Source organism: Dromaius novaehollandiae, chromosome 12 (genome assembly GCF_036370855.1).
Source record: "Dromaius novaehollandiae isolate bDroNov1 chromosome 12, bDroNov1.hap1, whole genome shotgun sequence".
NCBI lineage: Eukaryota > Metazoa > Chordata > Aves > Casuariiformes > Dromaiidae > Dromaius > Dromaius novaehollandiae.
This window is the reverse complement of record NC_088109.1, coordinates 26253410-26278896: the sequence shown is the minus strand read 5'-3', so window position 1 is coordinate 26278896 and position 25487 is coordinate 26253410. Positions and strand designations below refer to the sequence as shown.

At 50.7% G+C, this 25487-nt stretch overlaps 1 protein-coding gene across 4 annotated transcripts in view; it reads left to right on the top strand.

The window, feature by feature from the left end:
- The window catches only part of SRGAP3 (SLIT-ROBO Rho GTPase activating protein 3), a 137750-nt gene extending 113797 nt beyond the window's left edge, over positions 1-23953 (top strand). For 2 of the 4 annotated variants that reach the window (XM_064519247.1, XM_064519248.1), the window contains exons 11-22: positions 2232-2259; positions 4886-4988; positions 7260-7320; positions 7900-7977; positions 9265-9399; positions 12942-13047; positions 13327-13554; positions 15110-15189; positions 17807-17987; positions 18604-18753; positions 19110-19437; positions 23034-23953. In XM_064519247.1, the coding sequence (XP_064375317.1) occupies positions 2232-2259; positions 4886-4988; positions 7260-7320; positions 7900-7977; positions 9265-9399; positions 12942-13047; positions 13327-13554; positions 15110-15189; positions 17807-17987; positions 18604-18753; positions 19110-19437; positions 23034-23450 (1895 nt within the window). In that variant the 3' untranslated portion in view covers positions 23451-23953. Of the gene's footprint in view, positions 1-2231; positions 2260-4885; positions 4989-6582; positions 6614-7259; positions 7321-7899; positions 7978-9264; positions 9400-12941; positions 13048-13326; positions 13555-15109; positions 15190-17806; positions 17988-18603; positions 18754-19109; positions 19438-23033 lie in introns of all 4 variants that reach the window. The other 2 variants (XM_064519249.1, XM_064519250.1) reach the window with 2 other exon arrangements.
- The last annotated feature ends 1534 nt before the right edge of the window (positions 23954-25487 follow it).

The following is a 25487-nucleotide window of genomic DNA, read 5'->3' as shown; positions in this document are numbered from 1 at the left end:
ATATTTTCTTGCCATTGATGCTATGCTTCTGTGCTAATTTGTCAGCAGCCTTGCTAATTCAAGAGGCCCTTTGTCCCCTTGGCCATAGGTTACTGTCCTGATTTATATAGGACTTGCTCTAAAGTGATCCTTGTTTTTAGAACTAACTATTTTATCGCAAGCTTTTATTACCCCAAATAATTTCGCAAGTTTGGTTTAGAGCACAGGCACGCCAAGAGCAGGCTTGGTGCACCCGAGAGGGCAGTCGCTTCTGGGGGAGGCAGGAGCACCCAGCTCAGGTGGGGACCTCTTCGATGGGATCCATCACTGGCGGTCGCGGTGTGCAACCACGGCCCCAGAGAGGGGGGTTTAGCTCTTTTAAAGGGTTGTAAAAAAATTATGTTCTTTGCAGCATGAAGCACCTGGAGTTAGAATCCTGCTTCTCCAACAGGAGAGAATATATTTAAATTAAAATACCTCTATCTGTATTTTAAAGATAAACAGTCTGTGGTCTTGTTTTAACAATACAAAAAGTGGACTCCTCATCTCAAAGTAAAAAAAAAAAAAAAAAAAAAAAAAAAAAAAAGTTTGTTAGCTATTACGCCAAACATATTTCTCTGCCAAATTCATTTAGCCTTAAAATCCACCTTCTACTCAGATCCTGTGATATGTTCCACGCAGTGAACACTGAGCCGTGTCTAGAGGCAAAAAAATGTAAATATAAAGAAAGCTGCACGGGCAGATACATAGGGCCTCGTTAACGTATTTCTTTCCCCAGAAGTCTGGGTACGCTGCGTAGCTACCCCAGCCCCTCAGTAGCCTGCACGGCGGGTGAAGAGCAACCGCTCTGCGCCGGGCTGGGGCAGTCCCGGGTCACTCCGGTGCGGGGTGGATCCCGTTAGCTGCCGTCCCTCGTCGCGTGCCGCCCGGCAGATCTCCCGGCCGAGGTTTCCGAGCTCGGGCTTTGACAGGCACGAGGTGGAGGAAGCGGGCGGTTAGCAGAAACCGGAGCTGTGCGAGCTCTTCCCAGGGATCGCAGACGTTAGTGCAGGCAGCAGGTCTGCGTAACGGAGACAGTGCCAAGACTCTTCTGTAGATCAGTGCAGAAAGCGGTTAATCTCTTGAAGATACCGCTCTGCTACGCAAAAGCGCTGCTGCCGTGCTCGGGAGGGAAAGCGCAGCGTCAGTCACGTTAATTCGCTGAGAGCAGCCTGAAAGCAGCCGTGGAACGTTTTCACATGAAAACTTTCAGCATTTTCTTCCAGGTCATGGGATCGTGCTGCTGTGTAGCCATTCAGCAAATGCTGAGCCCAGAAGTGTAGAAGGCTGTGTTTCAGCATGGACTGATTCTGGTTAGAATGAAGTCTGGATTGGCAAAACATTTGCTCTGGAATTCTTTGCTTTTTCAGTGGGGAATTGGCTGCACGCTTGGTTTCTGCAGGTGCCAAGGGAGAGCAGGAAGGAGGAATGCGTAGCCAAATGGTTCCTTTTATGTGCCTTAAAAAAGGAAGAATAAATCAGCTTTCCTGGCCTTGGGAGAAAGGCACAAACAGCATGTGAAATTAGTTTACACTTTTTTCAGTGGATTGACAAATACTTTAAAAAATGAACAGATCTTATCGTTGGTGATTTCCTGCTGTTTATATAAATCCAGGCACTAAAAATACACGAAGGGAATGAGAAAATTGACAGCCGGAATAGTCTGCCTGATTATGATTAGATGGACTGTTATCTCGTAGGAGAAGCTAAGGAGCTGAATACTCCACTGCATTCAGATGCTATTAGTGGTCCTCCATGAGGCAGTTGGATAATCTCAGCTTCCTCCCCGGGGGCCTCAGTCCTTATCAAACTACCCCTTTCCAATTTGGGTTTGGCCAACCTCCAGCTAGTGTAAATGAGCACTTGCTGCAGAGGCCCTGCAGTGCATCTGCTTATTTTATACAAGATGGGCTTCATATTGCAAATAAGCCTTTAATGTCAGTGGGAATCAGAGGCGCTTTCCCTCTCTTGTGACCAAGCCTTGGACCTCTAAGATGCCTTTTAGGGCCAGTGGCCTTGCTTAACAACCGGCTTCACGTCTTCTGTCGCCTGCAGGAGCTTCAGGCACTTTGTCTTTTGCCACAAACAATTAACTTATTGCTTAAAGAACCAGAAGTATGTGTGTGAGTGTGTGTGTGTGTGTGTGTGTTTTGTGATTTTCTGGTAACTGGTGGGGAGACATGATAGAAACGTATGTGTGTTTTTCTTTCTAGGTGAAAGAGCTGAGTGCGGAACAACCAGGTGAGACATTTCTTCACTTTCATCTGCTTTTGGGAAGGGTCTTTGGCTCCCTTTGGCAAAAGAAGGGTGGCTGCGGGAAGGGTAGTTTGCTTTGCTATCAGTTGATGCAGCTTGGGGAGGTCAGGACTGAGCCATCTCCCAGCTGCCTTGTGCTGGGAAGCCGGAGGCAAACCCAAGCTCCTGCTTCTTGGCTGCGTTGTTTTAAGTGGATTAATTAGGCTGATGACAAACAGGCTCTTGTTCTTGCTGCAGTGTGATTTCCAGCTGAGTGGCTCTGGGGTGCCCGGCGGTGCCGTGTCAGCACGGTGCACTGCAGCAGACGCAGCTGAGGTCGAGCCGTGTTCGGGCAACGCACGCGCGTCTACCTGCTCCCTGCCGTCCTAGCTCCTCTAAGGACTTTGGCAGGCCACCCAAAAGCCTCTCCCAGCTCTGGCTCCTTTGCCTAGGAGCACGGAGAGTGCTTATATTCCTGGGCTTTTATCCCTCTGCAGCAGGAGCTAGTGTGAGGGGTGAGTGTCGCAGGGGGAGCCTTTGGTCTGTGTCCGGTCCCTGGAGCATTCGCACAGAGCTCTAGTCGCTTGCTGTGACTGTGTTGGCTTCGTAACAGCAAGACGTGGGCCAGCAGAGCCTCTAAACATGTCTCCAGAACTTGTAGAAGCTCTGCGTTATCTTTTTACAGCCCTATTTTAGTGCTTAATGAATTTGCAATGCCAGCAAGTAAACCCCATCGTGCAGCGAGCGGGAGCTGCACGGCAGCAAATGTCCCGGCCCAGCAAATGTCCCAGGCATCGAAATAGCCAGAGGCAGAGGACAGATTAGAACTTGGTTATAGAATTTACCATTTATGCTATTTTTCTCCCTCTTATAGATCTAGGTACTTTGTTCTCACTTTGTTTTCTTCTTCTGACAATTAAAGATGTAAGATAATGTTAGTGATAAGTGGCCTTCCAAAATCCTGACCACTGCACTAAAATAAGCTCACGTTTTCGTGGCCTTATTTGCAGAAGCAATGGGCATCTGTAACCCTTGCCGAAGTCCGTCGGGTCGTCAAGATCTGTTGCCACTGCTAATGAGGTCCTCGGTCACTAGCTAGCAGGGGTAGGGTCGCACCACGTTCTGGTGCGGGTGCCTGCTCTGGTGTTCTGCGGAGCTGCGGTGGGTTTCGTGCTGCGCGCCTTGCCTTGAAATTGCGGGCTTGCTTGTGTGTGGACTGGCTCGCTTTTTGTTGGGTTTAGTTCTGGTTTTCTTTTTTTCTTTTTCTTTTAATCTTGGGATGCTGGATTTTGCAGGAAATAGAGTGGCTACTTTGCGAGTGCCAGGAAGGTTGAAGGCCACGTCCCTGTGAATGTCTCCCAAACAAGTTGGGTACAGAGGGGTGGAGGTGCCCCAGTTCCCTCCTTGCTGCCTCAGAGTAGGATGAGGGCTGTTTAGGAGTAAAGAGGATTTTCGCTGTGTTTTCCTGAGGCTAACTGTGGCTTGTTTTGGTTCTGTCGAGGAACCGGTTGAACTTGTTAGCTGTTCTTAGTGCTTGTTCAGGATGAGGGTGCTGAGCTGGCGCAAGCAGCAGGCGAATGTCAGCATCCCTGCTCAGCACCAGCGCCCATCGCTTTACTCCCGAAACGTCCTCCCTGGTGCTGGCACGACCGCGGAGCGGCAGCTGAGACCCACGGCGTCTCGGAGAGGGAGGGCCGGGTCTGCGGACCGCGGGTGCCACGCGGTTGTGACCGGCAGTGCTTAGCTGCTTCGTTATTCTCTGGCTTGAGCGGAGCAAGTTCTGCATGAAGCAAAGCCCTGGTCATGATTCGTTCGTTGAGGCTGGTTGTTGGCGTCCTTATTGCTGTGTCCCTGACCGATCCCTGGAGGTGACTGCTTTTTTGGTAAGGACTAGGGCTCTTCAAGAAGCCTGTAGCTACAGCTAGTCGGGTTGCTGTACGTAGCTGTAACTGAGGTTAGTGTCTGATAGCGAAATACTGGGAGATTATGGGGATGGAAAGTAACGGGCAGGTTGGCTTGTTGTTAAGTGTTTCCATTAGCAGGATTCATTTGAATTTATAATTTATAAAGAGTCTTGACATTGACTGGAAGTCAAGTGTGCCGCTTACGGCGAGCAGCCCCGATCCTGCTCCCAGCTGCCTGCGGATTAGCTCCGCTCCCCGTTCAGATGCTTCCCAGCTGCCTCCGAGCCCAGCCAGCTCGTTGGGACCTGCAGCGCGTGGAGCAAGGTCGTCGTGGGACGGGGGCCAGGACGGGTCAGCCAAGTTAGCGCAAGGCCGGCCCGCTCCAGGCTGCTGGACGGGGCTCGGGAATAAGCACGTAGCTTGGCCCGGGAGCCCCGGCCGTGAAACCCGAGGCGGTGGGAGCTCCTGGGCGACGCGGAGGTGAGGAGCGGCTCTCGGCCAGCCCCGCCGGCTCTGGTTTGAGCAACGCCGGCGAGGAGGGACGCGGCCCCGGGGAAGAGCTCTCGCGTGGACGGGTGCGGAGCGTGCCGGGGGCCAAGCGTCTGCTCCTCACAGAGGGATCTCTGTGTGATTTGTGTTTTATTTTCAGTCGTAACCTTGAAGATCTCGCCCTGTCATTGTATTTATGTTGGTGTTTTGTTGATTTCTTTTGTTCCATTTTCTCCCAGGCCCCCATGTCTTCCCCCTAAACCACAGAAAATGAGGAGACCTAGGCCTCTCTCAGTCTATAATCATAAACTCTTTAACGGCAATATGGAAACGTTCATTAAGGTACTTGCTGACTAACAGTAAGAGTTCGTGAACGCTACAAATGTAATGGTGGCTTGTCTTTCCCCATTGCTGCCTCTTTCCTTTCTCCAGCGTGGTCCTTCTTGCCCATCCGCACACGCGTAGCGCGGCCGGTCTGCTCTGTGCCTCAGCGAAGACGTCGCTCCGTAGCTGGGAGCTCCAGCTTTGAGGAGCAGCAGCAAATCAGGCTTCTCCTGAAATACGGTGTACCTGGGTGGCTGCGTGGGGGAGAAAACGTTCTAGTCTGCTCCCTAAAAATTAGTAAAATAAGAATCAGCCCAGTCAGTTCATCTTGGAGCCAACCAAGTGGACCGAGGACCCTTTAGTACAACTGAGTACTTACTGGCAGTCTTGAAAAGCTGCCTTCCCCTGCCATCGCAGAGGGAGTTAATTTGCATGGGAAATAAGAATCGTATGTCATTCCAGAGTCAGCGGGCCTCTCCTTCGAGAGTAAGTTACCTTTTAATACTCTAGAAAATGAGATACTAGTTGTAAGAAGCTTACACGCTGACTTAGGCCCAAGTCAGCAGTCCGTCCTCACTCCACAAAATACGTAATCTGGGTGCTTAACTCCAGTCCTGTGCTTAAGCACTTGGCTGCGGGCCGTCCGGAGGGAGGGAAGTGCAGGGATGCTGCCTTCGCATTCAGCTGCCAACACCGGAGCAAAGTGATTCCCGAATGGCTGCTGAGCGGTTTCCTCCGAGCCGTCCGTGACCGCTGCTCTTTGATGATGTACGGCAGCAGCTTTGGGAAAGCTGGACCAAAAGATGTTCTTTACCTAAATTAGGATGAACTGGGAATAACTCAGCTGACCCAGAAGAATCCCAGGGGAGGAAGGCCTTCGGTCACGTTAGTCCCAGGAAATTACCCAGGAGAGCAATGATGAGATTTGGACGTGGGGTTTGTCCCAAAGGATACCTCCAGTGGTCTAACTCTGTCCTCCAGAATCCAGCCTTTATTATTGCCTGGTTGCCGGAAGGCTTTTCGGAGAAAGGGATGCATTTCCGATTGCTCAGGCTTTAAGCCTGTACTGAAGAAAGCTCTAGTGAAAATACTGTAAGAAAAAGCAGCGAGAAAATGTTGGTTAGGTCAACTAATAGGCACAGTCCGGCTCTGATTTATTCCCTTATGCTCTTTTAGTGCAACCATAAGCCCTAACGGGGTATTTATAAACAGCGCACTGTCTCGAGCAGTAAGCAGGCCAGACTGACCGAGCCACTATAATACTTGTAATTATTCTTTACTTAAACTGATTTATAAAAAACTGATACTCGTTGAAGTCCAGCCTGTTAAACACCGCTGAGGAGTTGTTAGCTGTGCCGGGAACGCCTCGGAGCGGCACCGCGGAGGGTCCCCGGAGGAGGTGCCCGGTCTGTCCCTGAGGCTCAGAGGCAGCACGCCGCGGAGGGAGGGAGGGAGGGAGGGTGGGCAACCCGAGAGCCTGCAGCCGTCCTTGCTAAGCTGCCCTTGCATTTGAGCGTTCACGGCCTCCGGAAGATGTACTTACCTTTAACTGAACTTATCCTTGCTTAATCTTTTCTTTTTCTCCCGCTCCGCTGCTTTTTTGTGTTCTCAGAGGAAGGAGGAATGCGCGAACGAGAAATCAGGTACTTGCTAGAGGCCGTCTCTGAGACGGGGTAAATTAACCAGAGAGGGTCCGGTGCCCTGCTGGAAAGGCCAACAGCAGACCAAGCCCCTAAGGAAGATAGGCATCCACTTACAAAGTCAAACACATCTGCAGATTTTTCCCCAGCTCCCTCCAAGGGGGCCTGGAGCAAAGTGGCTTCGAGACAGCAGCCAGAACTCATTGCAGGGGCAGGCGGTTCGGCTCTCCTGCCGTTCCCGCGGTACCGGCTGCACCGGCCCGTTCTTCGGGGCAGTGCTGTTGTACCTCTGCACCTGAACCTCGGTCCATCGCGCAGGCGTAGCGCAGGTTCGGTTTTGGCCAAAAACCAAATAGCTGTGATCACGGAGTAGCTGTGATCCGGTTGCACCAGCCCCGTCTCGACCAGATAACGAGCAAGAGCGTTGAACGCGCTCGGCGGAAGCTTTGCTGTGGGTAGCCAGCTGAGCCCAGCGTCGTCGGCATCGTTTGATGGCTCTGTGCGTAGCGCCTCCTTTTCCTGCCTGTCCTCTCACTAAACTCAATGGCACTGATTTTCAAACCTGAGTTTTTGCAATCTTTAAGACATTGCCAGTGCGGTGTTATCAATAAACCAGGAAGATTTTACTTTCTTTTTTTCTTTCTTGAAGGATTCAGGACAGGCTATCCCGCTTGTGGTAGAAAGCTGCATTCGTTACATCAATTTGTACGGTAAGTGAGCTCAGTCATGTGAGCAGAAACTTTCTGCTAAAGAAATTAAGTATTTGCAGTTAGCAGTGAAATGTAATAGAGATGCCCTCAGCCCTGGCTCCCCGGGCTCAGGCTATAATTACAATAGCATCGGCTATGATGTAATGTTGGATGAGGGACAAGTATTTAGGTCCTGTTACTACTTATTCAGGTTAATTTGTTTGCTGAGGCCCCAGGCCAGTAGGAGCTCTTCCAGCGCTTTGATCTGGGGGGCCCTGGTTGGAGATTACGGGTAGAAATGAATTTTATATACTGTATACTGTTCCTTTCTTCTCCCTTACATGTGTGGAGAAGGCGATATTCCTGTTCATGAAGCGTGAGCTCTGGGGAGCACGAGCAGTTGGTTCTCTGAGCCTTTCTTTTCATACGCATCTACTTTCAGTTTCCACTGTTCTCTACCAAAAAGTAGTGTATTGTGTTGTGTGTCACGCATTAAATCTCCCCAGGTTTCAGTAAAACTAAACAATAGACTTACTAAGGCTTGAAGTTATTTCCAACACTGTTATACAGATCTGTTCAAAAAAATTTATTCTTTTCCAGGCCTTCAGCAACAGGGTATTTTTAGAGTTCCTGGCTCTCAGGTTGAAGTCAATGACATCAAGAATTCGTTCGAAAGAGGTATGCTGCCGTGGTGCGCAGACAGCAGCCGGGACGGCAATTCCCGACCCTTCCCTTCGGGGCCTCCGGGGAGCAAAGACTGTCGGTGGGAGTTTCCGTGTGTGCTGGGTGCGGGTGGGGTTCGTTACGCTCTGCATGTCCCACGCTAAAGGCCGATCTGTTACAGGGAACTAGGAGAATTTTCTCCCCTCCTGGGTGTCCTAGCGCTGTGCCTCCAGCAATAGTGGAGAGTAGCCACTTAGGGAAAGAATACCAAAACAGGGATAGAAGTAGAGATCCTTTCCACAGTCATTAACTAAGAGCATGAGAGCCATAAAATAGTCAGAGGATCCATTTTCAAGGAGCTTTTATCAGTTCTCAGTACAACAAGAGCGGTAGGAAAGGTCAGCACGTTACTTCTGTGCTTTGCGTGGCGTGATGGTATTCACGCGAAATAATCGCGCTGGCTGGTGGAGTGCAGTAACCACGCGGGGGGTGCGTGGATTCGCCGCCTTCCCACGGATGCTCGTCGAGGAGGAAGCAGCGTTACCGTGGCTCTGGTGACGGTGCTGGTTGTGGAGGTGCTACCGGTGCTGCTGCGAAGGCCGCGCCGAGGTGGTGGGGCCGGCAGGACGGGCAGAGCACTGCTGCTTTCACCGGGTGAAGCTGGAGCTGTGAAAGGGACAGTGCAAATGAGGGCAACGGCCTTTTCGTGGCGTTAGTCTTGGAACAGCATGGGAAGGGTCGGGGCGAGGGTGGCCGGGACAACAAAGAAGGTTATGATTGGATTTTCACAGACCAATGATTTGCACATCCAATTTAAGAGGAATCAGTATCCAATCCCTTAGGTTTTGAAAAGCTTTTTAGGGATTTAAGCCAATACACTCCTATCCAGAACCACTCTGTCTGTTCCAGGGGCATAACTGCATCCCCCCGCCAACCCTGTCTTTTCAGGCTGGCACCTACCAGTGTTTAGATCTGCTCAGGTCTCTGAGCTGTTGTCCTAAATGCAAAACTGCAATGGTCTGGATACTGCGAAGAACTGATTAATAACATCTTCATCTTCAGGAAAGGTTTAAAATCTGCACAATAAACCGCGTGCCCATGGTCTCAGCGTGACGCCGTGTAACAAAATACTTTATTAAACTCTTCTCTTGCTGAGGAAATGCGTAGCATTACCATTCCACACATGGGAGGGTTTTCTGAGCTGTGGGAAATTCTAGTTTTCCACTGTGAGTTAGGGAGAAGGACTTACTGTGTTGGTCCAACTTGGCAATAATGCTGGAAATAAAACTCTTCTCTGGGCAGGTGAAGATCCCCTTGCTGATGATCAAAACGAACGTGACATTAATTCAGTGGCTGGAGTCTTGAAGCTGTATTTCCGAGGACTGGAAAACCCTCTCTTTCCTAAGGAAAGGTTTCAAGATTTGATATCTACTATAAGTAAGTATATGTGATGGGTATTCTTGGAGAATGGGGTGGGACAAGAGAAGCATTAAATAAGGTGCAAATAAACCTGAGCTTTGCAGACAGCAGCTTATGCTGTGAGAAGGGCTGTAGGGCTGCAATGGAGGTTGTTGGGGAAGGATGTCAAGGGTGTTGTATGTTGTCCAGGATAAGAAGCAGCTGGAGGTGCAGAAGAGGTAAAACATCTTGCTGTGACTGTTTGTAATGTCTTGGCATCACGAGTGTTGCTGAAGAGTCATCCTCAAGCTGAGACTCATGGGCTGCACGTAGAGCAAGCTCGTGTGTGTTTGGTGGTTGCAGGAGGGGACGCTGGTTACTTGAACGTGGTGGGTAACTCTCTTGCCTGCACAGTTTCTCTCTACGCGTCATGGATATTCCAGCGTATGCCTCTCAAATGCCACGCAGGCATAGCTTCTGGGACCAAAGGGGTTTTGCTGCTATAACTCACTGTCTTCCACGAGACATAAAGTAGTGGTCAGTAACTCTTAGGTATTCAAAAAGCTTCTTTGAACCATGAACCATCTGCAAAATTGGGTTCAACCTTGCCCAGTCTGCCTTTCTCACAGTATTCGCTATTTGCATTTCCTGTCCCAAACAAGACCAGAAGCTGCTTTGTGACATGAGCAGAGGCAGAGGCTGGGGCTTTTAACCACGGCAAGTCTGGGGCTGCTTCCAGGGGAAGAGTCTGGTTGCTTCCTACTCTGTTGTGAATTCTCCTCCCAGTTCTGCTTAGTCCTCTGCAACTCAAGAAACGGATATCCCAGCTGGGGTTTATTTCTCTCAGTACCTCGTCGTGATGACATACATTTATTGGCAAGTCATGGAAATTACTCCCCTGGGGAAAAGGAAGAAGGCAGAATGAATTTGATGCTTCAGAGATCATGGGGTGTGTGGTACCTTTGGCTTAGGGGTGACTTTATTTTACAAGAGAGATGTCCAGCATGCTTTGTTTTGGGGCTCCAGAGCATGTAAGCACGTGTCTCTGTGTGAGAGCTGCGGTGGGACCGACTGGTGAGCGTATCCTGAAGTCCTTCCCTTGCTTTAAGCGCACGGCTCCTTCCCCTCTTCTCGCTGTTGATATGCCTCACTGCTAGAGATCAAGCGATGTCAAGGAAGACAGATGATAGCTGGTGGGGGTGACATGGGAATGGGCCTGTTCCAGAAGGAGAAGAAGGTGCTCTCGTTTTTCAAGAACAGTTGTTTTATATTGTGGCTTCAGGAAATTTGCTCTTGCTTCCCATTTGGACGTGTGAAGCGGTGCTGTGCGCCTGTCCCGCGGCAAGCAGAGGAGGCTCTTTCTGCACCAGCCCGAGCTCTGGACAGGGTGTTTCAGCTCGGCTTGCAGAGCTCGCCCCGGCCGCCTTCCCCGAGGTCGTCTGGAGCAGGCGGAGAAGGGGGAGAGCGAGGGGGGCACGTCCCGCCTGCAGCCTCCGGGCCAGGGAACGTGCTCGGTGCCGGGCGATGCCACTGCGTGCGCTTGCAGCCAGGCCTGTGCTTTGGAAACATCCCAAATTAAGGCCAATTTGCGCAATTATTAAGCTTTTGGGATCTTTTTGTTGCAAACATCATCTGTTAATTTTCTGCATGGTTTTCTCTCCTCTCTTTCTACGTTTTTGTGTTTCAGTAAGAACCTTCCTTTTCCTCATCCTTCCTTTCTTTTTCTGCTCCTCTTGGTATCTTTGAATTAAGGACAGATTTTAAATGAAGTCAGGTGTCTAATTTCCATAAAAATCTGGCCTTAAATGGCTTCTGATTTTCCATCACATAAATGTAGGCTGTGTAATAGGTGTCCCAGCCTAAACAGATGGAAGAAACCTCCTTCCTTTGAGACGCGCTGCTCAGTGAAATGCTGTCCTTGCTGTAGGATGTCCTGTCCCGCTTTGTTATTGGGGCGGGAAGGTTAAACTGGTCTGAGCGGTCCGGCTGGGCTCGCCGCTTTGATCCCCCGTGTCAGCGGCATCCTGAGCAGCAGCCTTCGCCGCGGGGTCTGCGCCGGCCGCGGGGCCTTCGGATGCCCCCGGAGGGCTGCAGGACCACGTAACTCTGCCGTGGGACAAGGGAGCCGGGCTCACGGGTGACAAACGACAGGCTGCTTTTTCCTGCTGCTTTATGGCGATCTGAGCGTTTACGTGGAAACATTTCGCAAATGCACATGAGAGAGATGGATAGAAAAGGCACTTTGTTTGCAGAGGTTCATTCAGGGGTGTGCCTGCATTATGAAGTGATCGATGATTGCTCCATTAATTCCTCTGAATTACAGCCAGCTGAAACATTTTGCTAAGTGAAAAAATTTAAGTGCACCGAGACAATTTGTTCCTCTGGGTTTCGGAGCAGATATCTATTGATGTTGCAATCTTTCTTTATCCAGTTCTTATTTATTTGATTCTTTTATAAATCGCCTTCTCTTAAGTAAGACCAACCTGAAAAGCTGGAGAACCCAGTGAGCAGTAACAGGGGATAAATACGTTCCTCAAAAGGAAAAAGTCTGCAGAATCAAAATAAATAATAGAAAAATTTACATTTTTGAACTGCAGCCAAATTTTGCTCAGAATTTTAGAACAAATGACGCCCCAGCTACATGTCGTCAGTGAATTTTGTCATGATTAGCAAATGTCAAAGTCTGAGCCAGCATAATAAAGCAAGCAGCTCTCCACTGATGGTGGTTCATTCCCTGGATCTAAGGCTGGCTGGTCTCAGGAGAGCTTCGGTACTTTCTCTGCTTTTGCGTAGAATAAAAGCCACAGGATTAACCATTTGTACAGCATACTCTGCAGATAATAGCTTAAAAAAAAAGGCATCCTTGGGGGTTGGCACGTGCTGGCAGCTGCGGCAGGAGCTGTGCTGAGCCCATCGCTGGGCCGGCGGCAGAGCAGGGCTCTTGCAGCACTGGGCGAAGGGGCTGGTGCCGACCCGGCCGAAGGCAAAATAGCTCTAAATCCTATTTTCTCCTACAGAAATAGGGCATTTTTTGATACTGGGTCTGGGCTTTGTGTGCTGTTACGGAGGGGAGAAGTAAATCTTAAGGTGCTGACTCAGAATTGGTTCAGATTCGCATCCCGACCTGTGGGAATTTACCTCGAGCAGAAGGACTGTGGAAGACCTGATGGGTTAAACCCATAAAAGAGTAATGTTAATAAAAAGCTCATTTTAACATCTGCACGAAACCCAGCAGTGCTCTGTTTTCCAGCGGCTGTATTGACTAAGGCGTTGGAGAAATAGAGTAGTTGTTGAGGAATGAACTAAATAATGCATCAACTGTCATTTTAAAAATAAAACAATGGAAATCTCTTCATTTGTTGTTTTTGCTGAATCTGAATGTATGTATGACTTCAGCTGTGGAAGAGCACTATGCCCGATGATCGGTTTGATCCCTTAATGCCAAGTGATGGATCAAATCTGGAAACATGCTATTGTTTTTCTTGGGCAGTGGGCTCCGCGATCTGGAACAAGTCCCTCTGGTGCTGTGTTGTCTGGTCCTGACACGCTTTAAAGATCTGCTTTCTCTCCATGTGTTCCAGAAATCGAGAACCCCACGGAGAGAGTGCACCAGATCCAGCAAATCATCGTCACTCTGCCCCGGGCTGTCATCGTTGTCATGAGATATCTTTTTGCTTTCCTTAATCAGTGAGTCTTTTTTTTCTCTTTCACCGAGTTGCTTCGCGCTCTCCTTTTCTTTCAGGGCTTCCCTGTCTTTGTTACAGGAGTCATTTTTGGTGTCGTTATGGAGAGCTGTATTTTGCTTTTTCCTCTGCCTTGCCTAGCCGTGGCTCTGTTTTGGGGAAGACGCACAGCTCTGTGATGTTTGGTTTTTGAAAGAGCTTTGGGAGGGCTTTTGGTGGTGGGGGCTTCTCTGAGCCGGCAGGGCGAGTCGGGACCGTGCCCCTCTAACGCCTGTGCTTGCAGCTTGTCGCAGTACAGCGACGAGAACATGATGGATCCCTACAACCTGGCCATCTGCTTTGGGCCGACCTTGATGCACATCCCAGATGGGCAGGATCCGGTGTCCTGCCAAGCCCATGTCAATGAGGTCATCAAAACCATCATCATTAATCACGAGGGCATCTTCCCCAGCCACAGGGAGCTGGAAGGACCTGTCTACGAGAAGTGCATGACTGGAGGCGAGGAGTACTGGTAAGGAACGGGCGGCAGGAGCAAGTGACTTCATTGTTTTTGCAACTTAACAAAGCCAGATCCCCTCCTTAGCGTTATCTTCTTCCGTCGTAAGTTAAGAGCGAAGCCATGACAAAATGCGGGACTCTGGCTTGGTATCTGGTAAACAGGGAGTTGACTTCAGCTCAAGGGAGTGTAGGAAAAGGGCTCCCAAGAGCCGGTCCTTGTGAGGCTGGGGTGTAAAGAGAGCTTTGGGGAAGTTCAGGATTGATCTCCAGGAAATCTGGGCTTAGGCTGAGCACAGTTCTGGGATGAGTTAGCCCCTCTGCAGAGGGGACATGCCCTTTTGCACTTACTTCTGTTAAACATTATGAATTAGGTGTGCAAGTGGTATACATTTGATATCATTAAGTTGTTTTACACTAGCTAAATACCCGATTCCATACCAGGCTGTCTTCACGGTTCTTAGTTGTAAATATCTTCATAAAACTGGGAGAATTTTACAAACCTAACTAATTAGTCTATGCTTATATCTTAGTTTTGCGTTTAATTTTAGCCTTGCCAATGAAATTAGACTGGACAGTTTCACTGAATTTTTCTTTTCATCTCTCTTATGCTGATTCAGCATTAAAATCTTGATAAAAACTTTAGAAGAAACATTTTTCTTTTTTCTTAAATAGGAGTATTTATAAAAATTGTTTTAGCTGCAGATTCACAGAAGTGTGTTCATAGAGAAATAAAATTTTAGGTCAATTGTAACCAAATTCTCCCTGGACTGGGAGTTCTGAGTAAAGTTCTGTAGTTCCATAATAATTTGGTTGGACAAAATTCTTTAACCTGAAGTCTGGTTTGATGCTTTCTCTGTGTCCTTCTAGGTCCTTTTGTTTTGTCAAAGTTAGATGAGTATGTTTGCACTGGTGAACTGTGGACTGGAACAGCTGTGCGCAACTTTATTGCACAGCTTTTTTTCTAGTATATCATTCCCCCTACTTGTATCCACAGATTACAAAAACTCTGTTTAAAAAAAAAAAAAAAGCAAGAAAACCCTCCTCAAATTAGAGCACTAAATGATAATACGTATTTATCTTGAGGATGCTGGAATTCTAAACTGGCATTCGGATCTGAGTTTTAACAAACCAGGATTTATAATAGGCTTGACCTGATTTATCTGGAAGTTTTATACATCTCGGAGACCTAATCTTCCCTGATACAGATCACACGTCACCATCGTTACTGGTGCAAACAGAGGATAAAATGTTAAAATTCATTGTGAATGAGGGAGTGGAAAATTTTAATTTGATATCATTTTATACTTGTTTTGCCAAATATGAGTAAGACACAGGAACAACAGAACGTACAGTTCTGGACCTGAGGATCAGAGTGTTTCCAGTTCTCAAAGCAAGTGCCGTGATTTAAAATGAGCAGAGGGCCCCATCTCTGTCCTGCGAAAATGAAAAGCATAACTCCTTCAAGTATCGCTGGGGCCAGATTTCCCCCCAGTAAATTATTTTTGCTAGGTATCTTGGGATCAGAATCTCATTCTTCTTTTTTTAAAGCACCGTATACTTTATTTTAGTGACAGCCCCCACAGTGAGCCCGGCACCATCGACGAGGTTGACCATGACAACGGCACAGAGCCGCACACCAGTGATGACGGTGAGCATAGGCATGAGCAGCGGAGAACTGGGACGGTGTTAGAAGAGTCATGCATGCAAGAAAGCAACGTGCATTTGCTCCTAATCAAATTAGGCTGGATTACTGTACGGCACTTTACTGGGGAAGGTGTTTCTGTGTGTTTGATAACGCATGTGCACATAAACAAACATTCCCTATAGATTTTCATCGTAGGGTGTGCACAGACCTTCACGGCAGTCTCATTCCCTGGCAGGATACGAAGGGTTTTGTCTTTGGAATTGCTCCATGAGATCCCATTTTTCTTTTTCTTTTTCCTTTGTTCTCCCTGTCATCTGTGTTTACGTGCAGCCGTGCGATGGCAGCGACCTGGGGAAACGTGGCAAGGACTTGCTGTGTGAACGGGCTCACGAGAACAGAAGGGGAGGTTGGGGAACGACCGTGTGAATGTGGGACCAGCTCTCCATTCACTCTAGGCCCTCCAATGTGTTGTGGGGAAAGAGGGAATTTCAGTTTGGAGCCCGCTGAAATGCGGGAGTCTCGGCTGCTTTCTCTGGGCTGTGGATCACATCCTTTCAAGCAGCCGTCCTCTTTGCAAAACTGGAGCACATCTTTGTTTAAGATAGCTGCATCCTGGTTTTGCCCACGGTCCGCTCTGTTTCCTTTGATGGCAAAATACGTCCGTGCTGTTTTCTTGCTTGTTAAACCCGCGGAGCTGCCCTGGCTTTGGAGGGTGAACCAGGACGTGTTGTTTGCTAAGACGCATGGACAGGTGCAGCCAGAGGTGAATTCCTCGCTAAATTATCAATATTTCATTAATACTGTGGATGAGGCTCATGTCCAGCTTTCTATAAGCTCGTGGCTGACGCTTTCCTGGTGCTCGCAGGGAAGGGGTCTGGGTCAGACAGCTGAAGACCTGCTCTTAGCGTAAAACGCGCTCCACATTTTCCAACGCGAGCAGCAAACGGGAGCCGACATGACTGGAAGCTGGAGGAGAGCAAGCCACCATTTAGCCAATTTTATGCTTGGACGGTCACATTAATAGTTCTGATTGGAGTTTCCGGCTGATTAACTGTAGTGCAAGAGTGGAAGAGAAGAGCGGCATTATTTTATGAATTTACATATTCCTCCTTCCCATCTCCCTCACCCCACGCACCCTCCCTGCTGAGAAACTCAGTATTTTACCACGCATCTGAAAGCCTTCTGATAGCCTCTCCTATTACGCTTCCCCAGAGAGCGTTCCCTATTGATCCTGCTGTAATAGTCCCAAGCACCATGTCGTTCACATTAGTGCGGATATGTATTTTACACTGGTGGAAATCTGTCTGGCGTGAGATGGAGAAGGGCAGGGCTCTGATTCCGTAGCTCACAGGTTCTCCTCCAGTTTCGCTCCCTCCATGTGGATTTTGTCGCTAAGCAGAAAGGCAGGTCGCATCCAGATCACTGCTGATGCTGGGCCCACGATTCGGTGACATGGCAGATGGAGCAGAGCGAGTTACCATATTTTAATGAGAATGTGACAGATATGAAAGAACTAGGCTAATTTGCTGTATTTAGCTTTGCCATCAGCCCTGTCAGTCCCCATTTTCCCGTGCTGTCAGTCTCCGGGTAGGGTTTTAAACGATTGGGTGTCTTGGATAATCAGGCTACGTTAACTGTTTTCTTGCTGGCCCCCGAAAGCAGCTAGAGCTCGCTGGTGACAGCCTGCTTTTCATTTTCATCTCAGGCTGAAGGGAGGCGGGGTGCAGCTTCGGGAGGTCCCGGTTCCTCCCAGTCCTGGGAGAAGCTCTGCCCCTGCCCTCTGATGGCTGAGGCAGGTTGTCCCGGCTGGAAGCAGGTTTGCAGCAGAGCCCTGCTCCTCCTAAACGCAAACCAGGCTCCTGCGTGGGAGCTCCCGGCAGCTCCTGCGCGATGCCCTTGGCCGGGCGGTGTGCTGGCTGCAGGCTGCTCAGCAGCTGCCCTCATCCTCGGCCCTCTTGAAATCCAGGCCCTGAGCTCCCCGTTTGTAAATCCCTGATGTCCGGTGGAGCTCAAATTAGGAAAAGGGGGGGAGCTGTGAGGCAGAGGTCTGGGAAGGGCCTGCAGCTGTGGCTTGTGTGTGGTGCTGAATAGCCGCGTGGCCGGAGCTCGTATCATCCTTTCCGTGGGATTCCCCAAAGGGGCATTGGTTACTCATCAATAATTCAGGCCAAACTGTCTCCGGGATAAGGGAAGGAACCAAAGAGAAGGTAAGTCGGGCTTTAATTGCAGTATCTGACACAGCTTAACAAGGCTCCAATCTAGAAAATAATGGGGGTCTGTAACCGAAGAAGTCACTTTAAAATAAATATAGGTAGAAGAATGTATGTGCAGGCGAAGATGCCGTATGCACGCAGAGAAATTCCAACTGCTCCCTCTCTGGCTTGTAACTTTTTGTAATTGCTGATAGCTTGTGAGTCTGTAAGAAATCCCAGGAAGGCTGGAAGAACAAAAAGAACTGCTCAGTCTAAAAATAAGATGGTTTGCACTCAGTATAAGATGCTCTCGGGAAGCTGGGGCAGCAGCGTTAGTGCTGTTGAGGTGAGATGCCTCTTCCTAGGGTTTGGGTGCCCACACGACTTGAACTGAGCTTTCCTCTCTTTTGTGCTTCTCTCCTTTGCAGAAGTGGAGCAGATTGAAGCCATAGCCAAGTTTGACTACATTGGACGGTCCCCGCGAGAGCTCTCCTTCAAGAAAGGGGCCTCGCTCCTCCTGTACCATCGGGCTTCGGAGGACTGGTGGGAAGGGAGGCACAACGGCGTGGACGGCCTCATACCCCACCAGTACATTGTGGTGCAAGACATGTGAGTACTGGCAGAGTCTGTTAAGCCAGGATGTTAAAATAATGTGCCTACACTAGGGTCGTCTTTAGCCACCTAGACAGGTGGCCTGGTTTTCCAAGGTTTGATGACTTTACTGATTAATCCTGATCTGATCACTTGTGCTTCTCCATTTATTGGTGCAGATTGTTTCTTGTTCAGGCTTTTAAAGCCAAACACTAAGGACTATACTTGAGAGTGCTTGAACCCCATCTATCATTGGCCTCCAGAATAACTTGGCATGATCCAGACTTAATATTGGCTCTACCCCACGTGTAGGTTGACACAGCAACGTTCACTGCTCACTTTGCCTGTAGCAGATCCCAGGGTCCTTTACAGGTGCCACTTCTGTTGTAAGTACTGTGCCCAGGATGCATTAAGATGGCAACTGCAGCACAGGGGATGTGGGGATGTGATGTTCACGTTCGTGTTTTCCCAAGCTCTGGGTAGAGTCCGAAGCTGTGGCCTTGGTCTGGCCCTGTGTTAAGTCTGGATCTGGAGTGGTAACATTCGGATGTGAGTTTTGCTTGGATCCTAGCCTTTCCCTGAGGTAAAGAGCCCTGTGATGTTTCAGCCTGATACGGAGTCTCGTTTTTCATAGGGATGATGCCTTCTCCGACAGCTTGAGTCAGAAGGCGGACAGCGAGGCAAGCAGCGGACCGCTGCTGGATGATAAAGCCTCGTCCAAGAATGACATCCAGTCTCCGACAGATCATATTCCAGACTACGGATTTGGGGGAGTAATGGGCCGGTAGGGAAACTCTCTCATTTTCCTGTGAACACAGAGGTGATGACTGTTGTGTTCAGGGAAAGCCAGCATGTCGTGTAGGGCAAGATAGACGGCAAACTGCTAGCAAGTGCTACAGAAGGATATGAAATGTAGTTTGTTTAATGTAGATCCTAACAACTAAAAAAAAATAAAATGCTTTCCCTTTCTTGGTACTCTCTAAAATATGTATCTCCCCTCTTGGCTTAGTCTTTGGAAGCCGAAAGGCTTGAATTTGGTTTGATCTGAATTTTCAGAGCTGATAGATTATCTTGCAGCATGCAACCCGGTGCTTTTGCTCTGTTGGACGGTGACCTAGTCTTGTAATGAATTCTTTGCAGAGTGAGATTGAGGTCTGACGGTGCAGCTATCCCTCGCCGTCGAAGCGGGGGGGACACCCACAGCCCCCCCCGAGGGCTGGGTCCTGGCATAGACACTCCTCCTCGAGCGGCGGCCTGTCCTAGCAGCCCCCACAAAATACCACTAAACAGAGGCAGGATTGAGAGTCCCGAAAAGCGCAGAATGGCGACATTCGGCAGTGCAGGGAGCATCAATTACCCAGACAGGAAGGCCTTGTCTGATGGCCACCCGCTGAGATCGACCTGTGGATCGACTAGACACAGTAGTCTTGGAGATCAGAAATCCCTAGAAGCAGAAGCGCTTGCCGAGGTAAGAGGGTTGTGAAGGGACTCTTGGTGCCCAGGGATCTAGAGGCTAAAATAAAATTCACTTGGATAACAGTACAGAGCCTCTTTCATCTCAAAGCACTTCAAAATTATAGTACTGTTGTTGTAGCTGTGATGGCTTAAGGATCAAAATGAAAAGCCGCAGGCTTGCCTGCTTTTCCAACTGTATCGGTTGGTCTAATAAAAGATACTGCCTCTTCCTGCAAACCTTATTTCTTCAAAATGATAGACAGAAATGTTCGATCCACCACTGAAATGCGGCTGGCAGCTCTTAGCTCTTGCAGGAAGAGAAGTACATTATCTTCATTTGAAACTCTATACGAAACTTAGAAGGAGAAAACTGGATTTGCCAAATTAACATTTGGTTGGTACATCCTGACTGGTGCTCAGTACTGGGAGAAAAGTGCTTCAGGTCTGTTAATGGCTATTTGTAGCTAGGACCTCAAAATGCAGGTCTAATCAAAATACCATAGCAGCGGTCGTGCAATGTCTTCTGCATCACCTTAGGCCATCGGTTCCATGGTTCTCATTAAATTCCCGTTACTTGCAGCATAGCCCACAGGTCTCCTCGTTGCAGATATCAGCCACGTTCTACTAAGCCTGTTGAAATCTTAGACTATGATCCTGTCGTGGCACAGGCTGCAAAATCCTTCAATGTCTCGGGGACGGTTTAGTTCAGGCACAGTCCCACGTTAGCGTGTCCAGCCGGCGACGGGTTGGGCCCAGCTCGGTGCCCGTGGCTGGAGCCAGGCAGGGACCTCTCCGAGGAGGTGGAGGGTGATGGACCTCCGTGTTCTCCGTTTCAGCATCGCGTGGTTGGTTTGCGGACGGCGGCGAGGACCGCGCGGAGGGGCCTCAGTAAGAAATCTGAGGGCAGCAGGCAGCAGCTTGGAGGTGACGACTGCCGTGGCGAGCCCCCGTGACCGAGCAGTTAGGTCTTGGGCTTCATCCGCTCTTCAAGTGGATGAGCTGTTGGAGATGACAGTGCGCTAGGGCTCTGCCGTACCCCCGCAGGCCTCGGTCCACCTCCCACTGAACTCGGCAGGAATCTTCCCAACGCTTTTAGCGATACTAGGCTTTCGCTGAAAGCAGAGAGCTTTGCAGGCCTTTGAGGCTTGCCATGAGAAAGCGGTGGTGGGCCCGGGGTTTTTGAGCAGAGTGTTCGTGCACAGCAAACAAGTAATGATGATAACAGTTATACAGCAGAATTTGTTTGTGGGGAAACAAGGGAGCGCCTGTTATTTTTCCAAATGCAGCTGGAATTTGATTTACACTTGTCTCCACATGGACACAGACTAAAATCAAAGCCATAATGGATAGTCTGGTCGCAGCTCCTGTAGTTAAGAGGATACCTCTGCACTGGACAAGTGTCAGAAGCAGCCGCTGGCTGTCAAGCTAGTCTTCAAACCCTAATGAGTCGTTCTCATTAAGAAGTCTCCCTCCTGCCTTTCCCAGCTGGCCACAGAGCAGGTCTCGTGTGCCCAAGCTCAGGAGAAGGCCTGGGCGGGAGGGGAGATGGCAGGGTCACAGGGCAGCGTGGCTGCTCTGTCTAACGGGATAATTAAGACCAGTTGCAGAAAGGAAGGACTTCTACTGTCCTGTTCGTTTTCCCACCATTCGTGGTCTTTGTTCACGCCCTTTGCAGCATAGCACGCGGTTTCTCTGTTTCTCTAGAGCTTATGTTTGATGCGAACAAACCACAAAATGATGGTCCTAGTCTTAGTTTTAGCTAAGGCGCTGCCTCAGTGCCGGGAGGGGATAAACGCACGCGAGCAGACGGCTGCCGTGGCTCGGCCGGGGCAGCAGCGCGTGGGAAAGACTATCAGCTGATAGAAACAAGTGCTTGCCTTGGGGTCAGGAGAGCGACCCAGCTCAGTAGTCCCAGTGCCCAGCTCCGGAGAACATTTTCACTTGTTTCTGAGCAGTTCACTTGGGGCTGACCTGACAATCAATTCCCTTCTGCTGATGCTTTCAGCAGTGTCTGAGGGTCACCAAGCGCGTTGTGCACATTAGAAAATTAAGGACTCGTCTACACAAGGACGGTGAGGAAAGTTAACCAGAGTTACTTTTTAAACAGGATTGAGTTGCCTTAAATCACTTTGCAGATGCTTGCTTTCTGCCTTAAAGTGGCCTTAATTCCGTTAAGACTGATTTAAGTGAAGCCAAATTAGGGCCTCTCTCTTTCTGAACGAGAAGATCAGTGCTACAATTGAAGGCAATTTAACTAATTTACTTTAAATTGACATTTTTAGTTAGCTATGGTTGCTTGGTGGCTGTCCCCGAGTGAGATAAACCCCCGCAGAGAGGATGCACGCGGTTTACATGTTTTACCCAGGCTTGCTGCGAGGTCTTGCGCTGTTTCAGCACAGCGGCTATGCTGTCACTTATTTAGTATTTTTCCCTCTTTCTTGGTGCAGGGCCTTGTGTCTGGCTCTGTTTTATTTCTGGCAAGTTGCCATTTTGCTGCTCACTCTATGCATTCCTGTGCATTTCTAGCCCTCCACGTGCCATTCCCTTATAGACATAGCATATCAGAGGATGCATTTATCTAACGGGGCAGCAACGTGGCTGCTTTTGAAAAATGTGCTACGGTGCTTGGGGACAGCATGAACGTGTTTTGTCTCGTTGAAACTATGGACAAAATAGTTCTCCAGATAGGATACTTGGGCTGGTATTCCGGTGCCACTCACGGTTGGCTTGCTGGGAAATGAGAGACCAAACTCCTGTCGCCTTCAGAGGCGCAGGGCGCGTTTGCGTGGTCGGAGCTTGGGCCTCGCGTCTTCCCTTAAAGCTGCTGCTTTGCCCGGGGGCTGGTCCTGGCGGACATCATCTTGGGCAGGGAGATGCCTCCCCCCGGGCATGGATGCACACGCACACGCACGCGCTGTGTTCCAGAGCAGAGGCCGGGAGGAACCAGAAAACAAGTGCTCCGTGTCGGGGCCGCCGGGGCACTGCCGGGGGGACGCTGCCTTGGGGCACTGCTGCCGGCACGGCAAGGGGCATTGCCGCGGGGCGCTGCTGCCGGCGTAGCCAGCCGTGCCGGTGGGGCACTGCAGCTGACGTGGCCGGGGCACTGCAGCCGGCGCAGCGGGGACGTTGCAGCGGGGACGTTTGCCGCCGATGCGGCAAAGCCGTTGCAGCGCAGGCATTGCTGCCTGTGTGCCAGGGGCATTGCAGCGGGGACATTTGCCACTGGTGTGGCAAAGCCATTGCAGCGGAGGGTGTTGCTGCTGGCACAGCAGGGACATTGCAGTGGGGCATTGCTGCTGGGGTGGCGGGGGCTTTGCAGCGGGCATTGCAGCTGGGGTGGTGGGGCATTGCAGCGGGCATTGCTGCCGGGCGGTGGGGCATTGCAGCGGGCATTGCTGCCGGGGTGGCGGGGGCTTTGCAGCTGCGGTGGTGGGGCGTTGCAGTGGGCATTGCAGCGGGCATTGCAGCCGGGGCGGTGGGGGCTTTGCAGCTGCGGTGGTGGGGCGTTGCAGCGGGCATTGCTGGCAGCATGGCGGGGCAGGGCGCAGGAGGGCTGGGGCAGCGCTGCGGCGCGGGGTGCTGACGTCCCTTTGTCGGTGGCCTTGGCAGGACATCGAGAAGACCATGAGCACGGCGCTGAACGAGCTGCGGGAGCTGGAGAGGCAGAACACGGCGAAGCAGGCCCCGGACGTGGTGCTCGACACGCTGGAGCCGCTGAAGAACCCGCCGATGGGCTCCGTGAGCTCGGAGCCCGCCAGCCCGCTCCACACCATCATGATCCGCGACCCCGACGCGGCCATGCGACGCAGCAGCAGCTCCACGGCGGAGATGATGACCACCTTCAAGCCGGCGCTGTCGGCGCGGCTGGCCGGGGCCCAGCTGCGGCCCCCGCCCCTGCGCCCGGCGCGGCCCGCGGTGCAGCACCGCTCCAGCAGCAGCAGCAGCTCCGGCGTGGGCAGCCCGGCCGTCACCCCCACCGAGAAGCTCTTCCCCAACAGCTCCGCCGACAAGTCCGGCACCATGTAGGAGTCGCGGCCGAGGGACCGCCGCTCTGCCGCGTCCCGCCCGGTGCCGCGGGAACTCCGAGTCGTGCTCGGAAGGAAACTCTGGGAGGAAAACCACGGCGTGGCCCGGGGCCCCGTGATTCGGTTATGCCTATATATATATATGTACACGCCTCCGTGCAGAAACATTTACCGAGATTGCAGTTAAACTGTGCGGCAGAGTGAGATGGCAGTTCTGCGTAGTGTCACTGGAGAACACACGTTATATGTAGAAGTATATAAAGAAATAGTGTACAGAGTTCAGTAACTTTTTTTTTCAAGTAGATTTACCTCAGAAGCTGGCTCTGAAACGTCCTCTCTAGCGATGTTTGGTTGATTTTGTTTCTCGGGATATCCGTGTGTGCGCGCGCGTACGTGTGTGGAGGTGCATAGCGACCGTGCATCGAGCAATACAGGGCCGATCCTGGAATTCGTATTCTGCACCTGTCGGTATTTGGAAACAAACAATAAAGTGAAGGGAACGTGCGTTGGGGTCTGTGCAGTGCTTGGCCCGCAGCGGAGGGGTCACGTGCACGAGGGACGGTGCTCGTCAGGCCGACGGAGTCTTCTCAAAGCGAGTCCCAATATTCCTCCGTTTGCACCCCAAATTCCCGGGGTAACAGGCTCCCGCTGGGAGCGTGTGCAGCGTGCGGATGAATCCGTTTCTGTCCCTCGCGTTTCTGCGCAGGGATAAAACGGGCAGCGGTGCAGCACGGCGTAGCACCGCGCTGCGTGTGCAGGCGGGACCCACAGCTCTGCTGTTCTTGAGGGTTTCAAGACGAGCGAGGACTCGCGGGAAACCTGCGGTAAAGCAGAAACAGGTTAACTTACACAGTTTTGAAGGTGTCTCATTTCCCTTTCCCCACACGCGTTTTGTTTTTTCACTAGTGCTGTCTCGACAGATGGGGCCGAGCAGGCCCGGAGGCTCGGGTGCAGTCACGTTCCTCCCTTCGGAGTCGCGCAGCAGCACGTGAGGGTCTGGATTCGGATTGTGTCTTCTTGCATGAAAAGCATGAGCCATATTTGACCATATCAGACGCATAACCGATCTGATGGGGTGATATTTTGCACTTTCTGTACTGTACTATGTATTACAACAGTTTGAGTTTATGCAAAAGAAAATACATTTTGTTTTTCCCTCTGAACAGTTAACCCAGAGAAAAAATATGCAGAACGACCTGGGGATTGCATGGTACTTGGGTGGTCAAGTCTCTCCGGTGGTTGCTGAATGCAAGACCCCCGCGCTTCTCCCCTAGTCCCTTATTTTCCTGCTTGTACAGACGTCCCCGCAGATGGCCGTGGCTTGGTCCGGTCGCTCCCGCGGCGTCTCGGCTGGCCCGAGCACGAGACGGGCCGCGACGGGTCTCTTCCAGCCAAGCCGTGGGAGCGGCTCCGGGAAGGTCGCCCGCTCGGTACCTCCCATTTCTGCCGCGGCATCAGTCCCTGAGCAGAAGCCAGCGAGCCGTCCTGCCTCCCTCGCCGTCCCACGGCCTTTTTTCCCCCCGTTTTTTGCTTTTCTCTCCGACACCTCCCCACCGCTGCAGCCCACGGAGCTCCTGGCACCTCCGGACCGGCGGCAGGGCCGTGCGTCCCGACGGAGTCTCCCAGCACCGACGTGCGTCCGTCCCGCCCGCTCCGGCCTCTCCGCGCTGCTCTGCTCGCTTGCGTGCCGGAAAGTAGCCGTGCACACGCAAACTGTACAAAAGTAGGCTGAAGTTAGATGAAAGCCAGTGCCACTCACCAAATCTTTGCACTTGGTAGGTAGCTCAATGTTTAAAAAAAAGAAAAAAAGAAAAAAAAAGAAAAGAAAAAAGAAAAAAAGAAGACCCCCACAAACCCTAACCTTTCAGTGTACAGCGTGGGGGGGTACTGTATGTAGTGGTTCTGTTATCGTTCCTCAATATACTGCTGTACGGGGAAAAGGTGTTTACGTACTCGTCTATTCACATTGTCGACATCTGTAATTACCACGATTAGTTCATGCGGATGTTTATTTTTCTTCATGGTTTCCCCCCCTTTC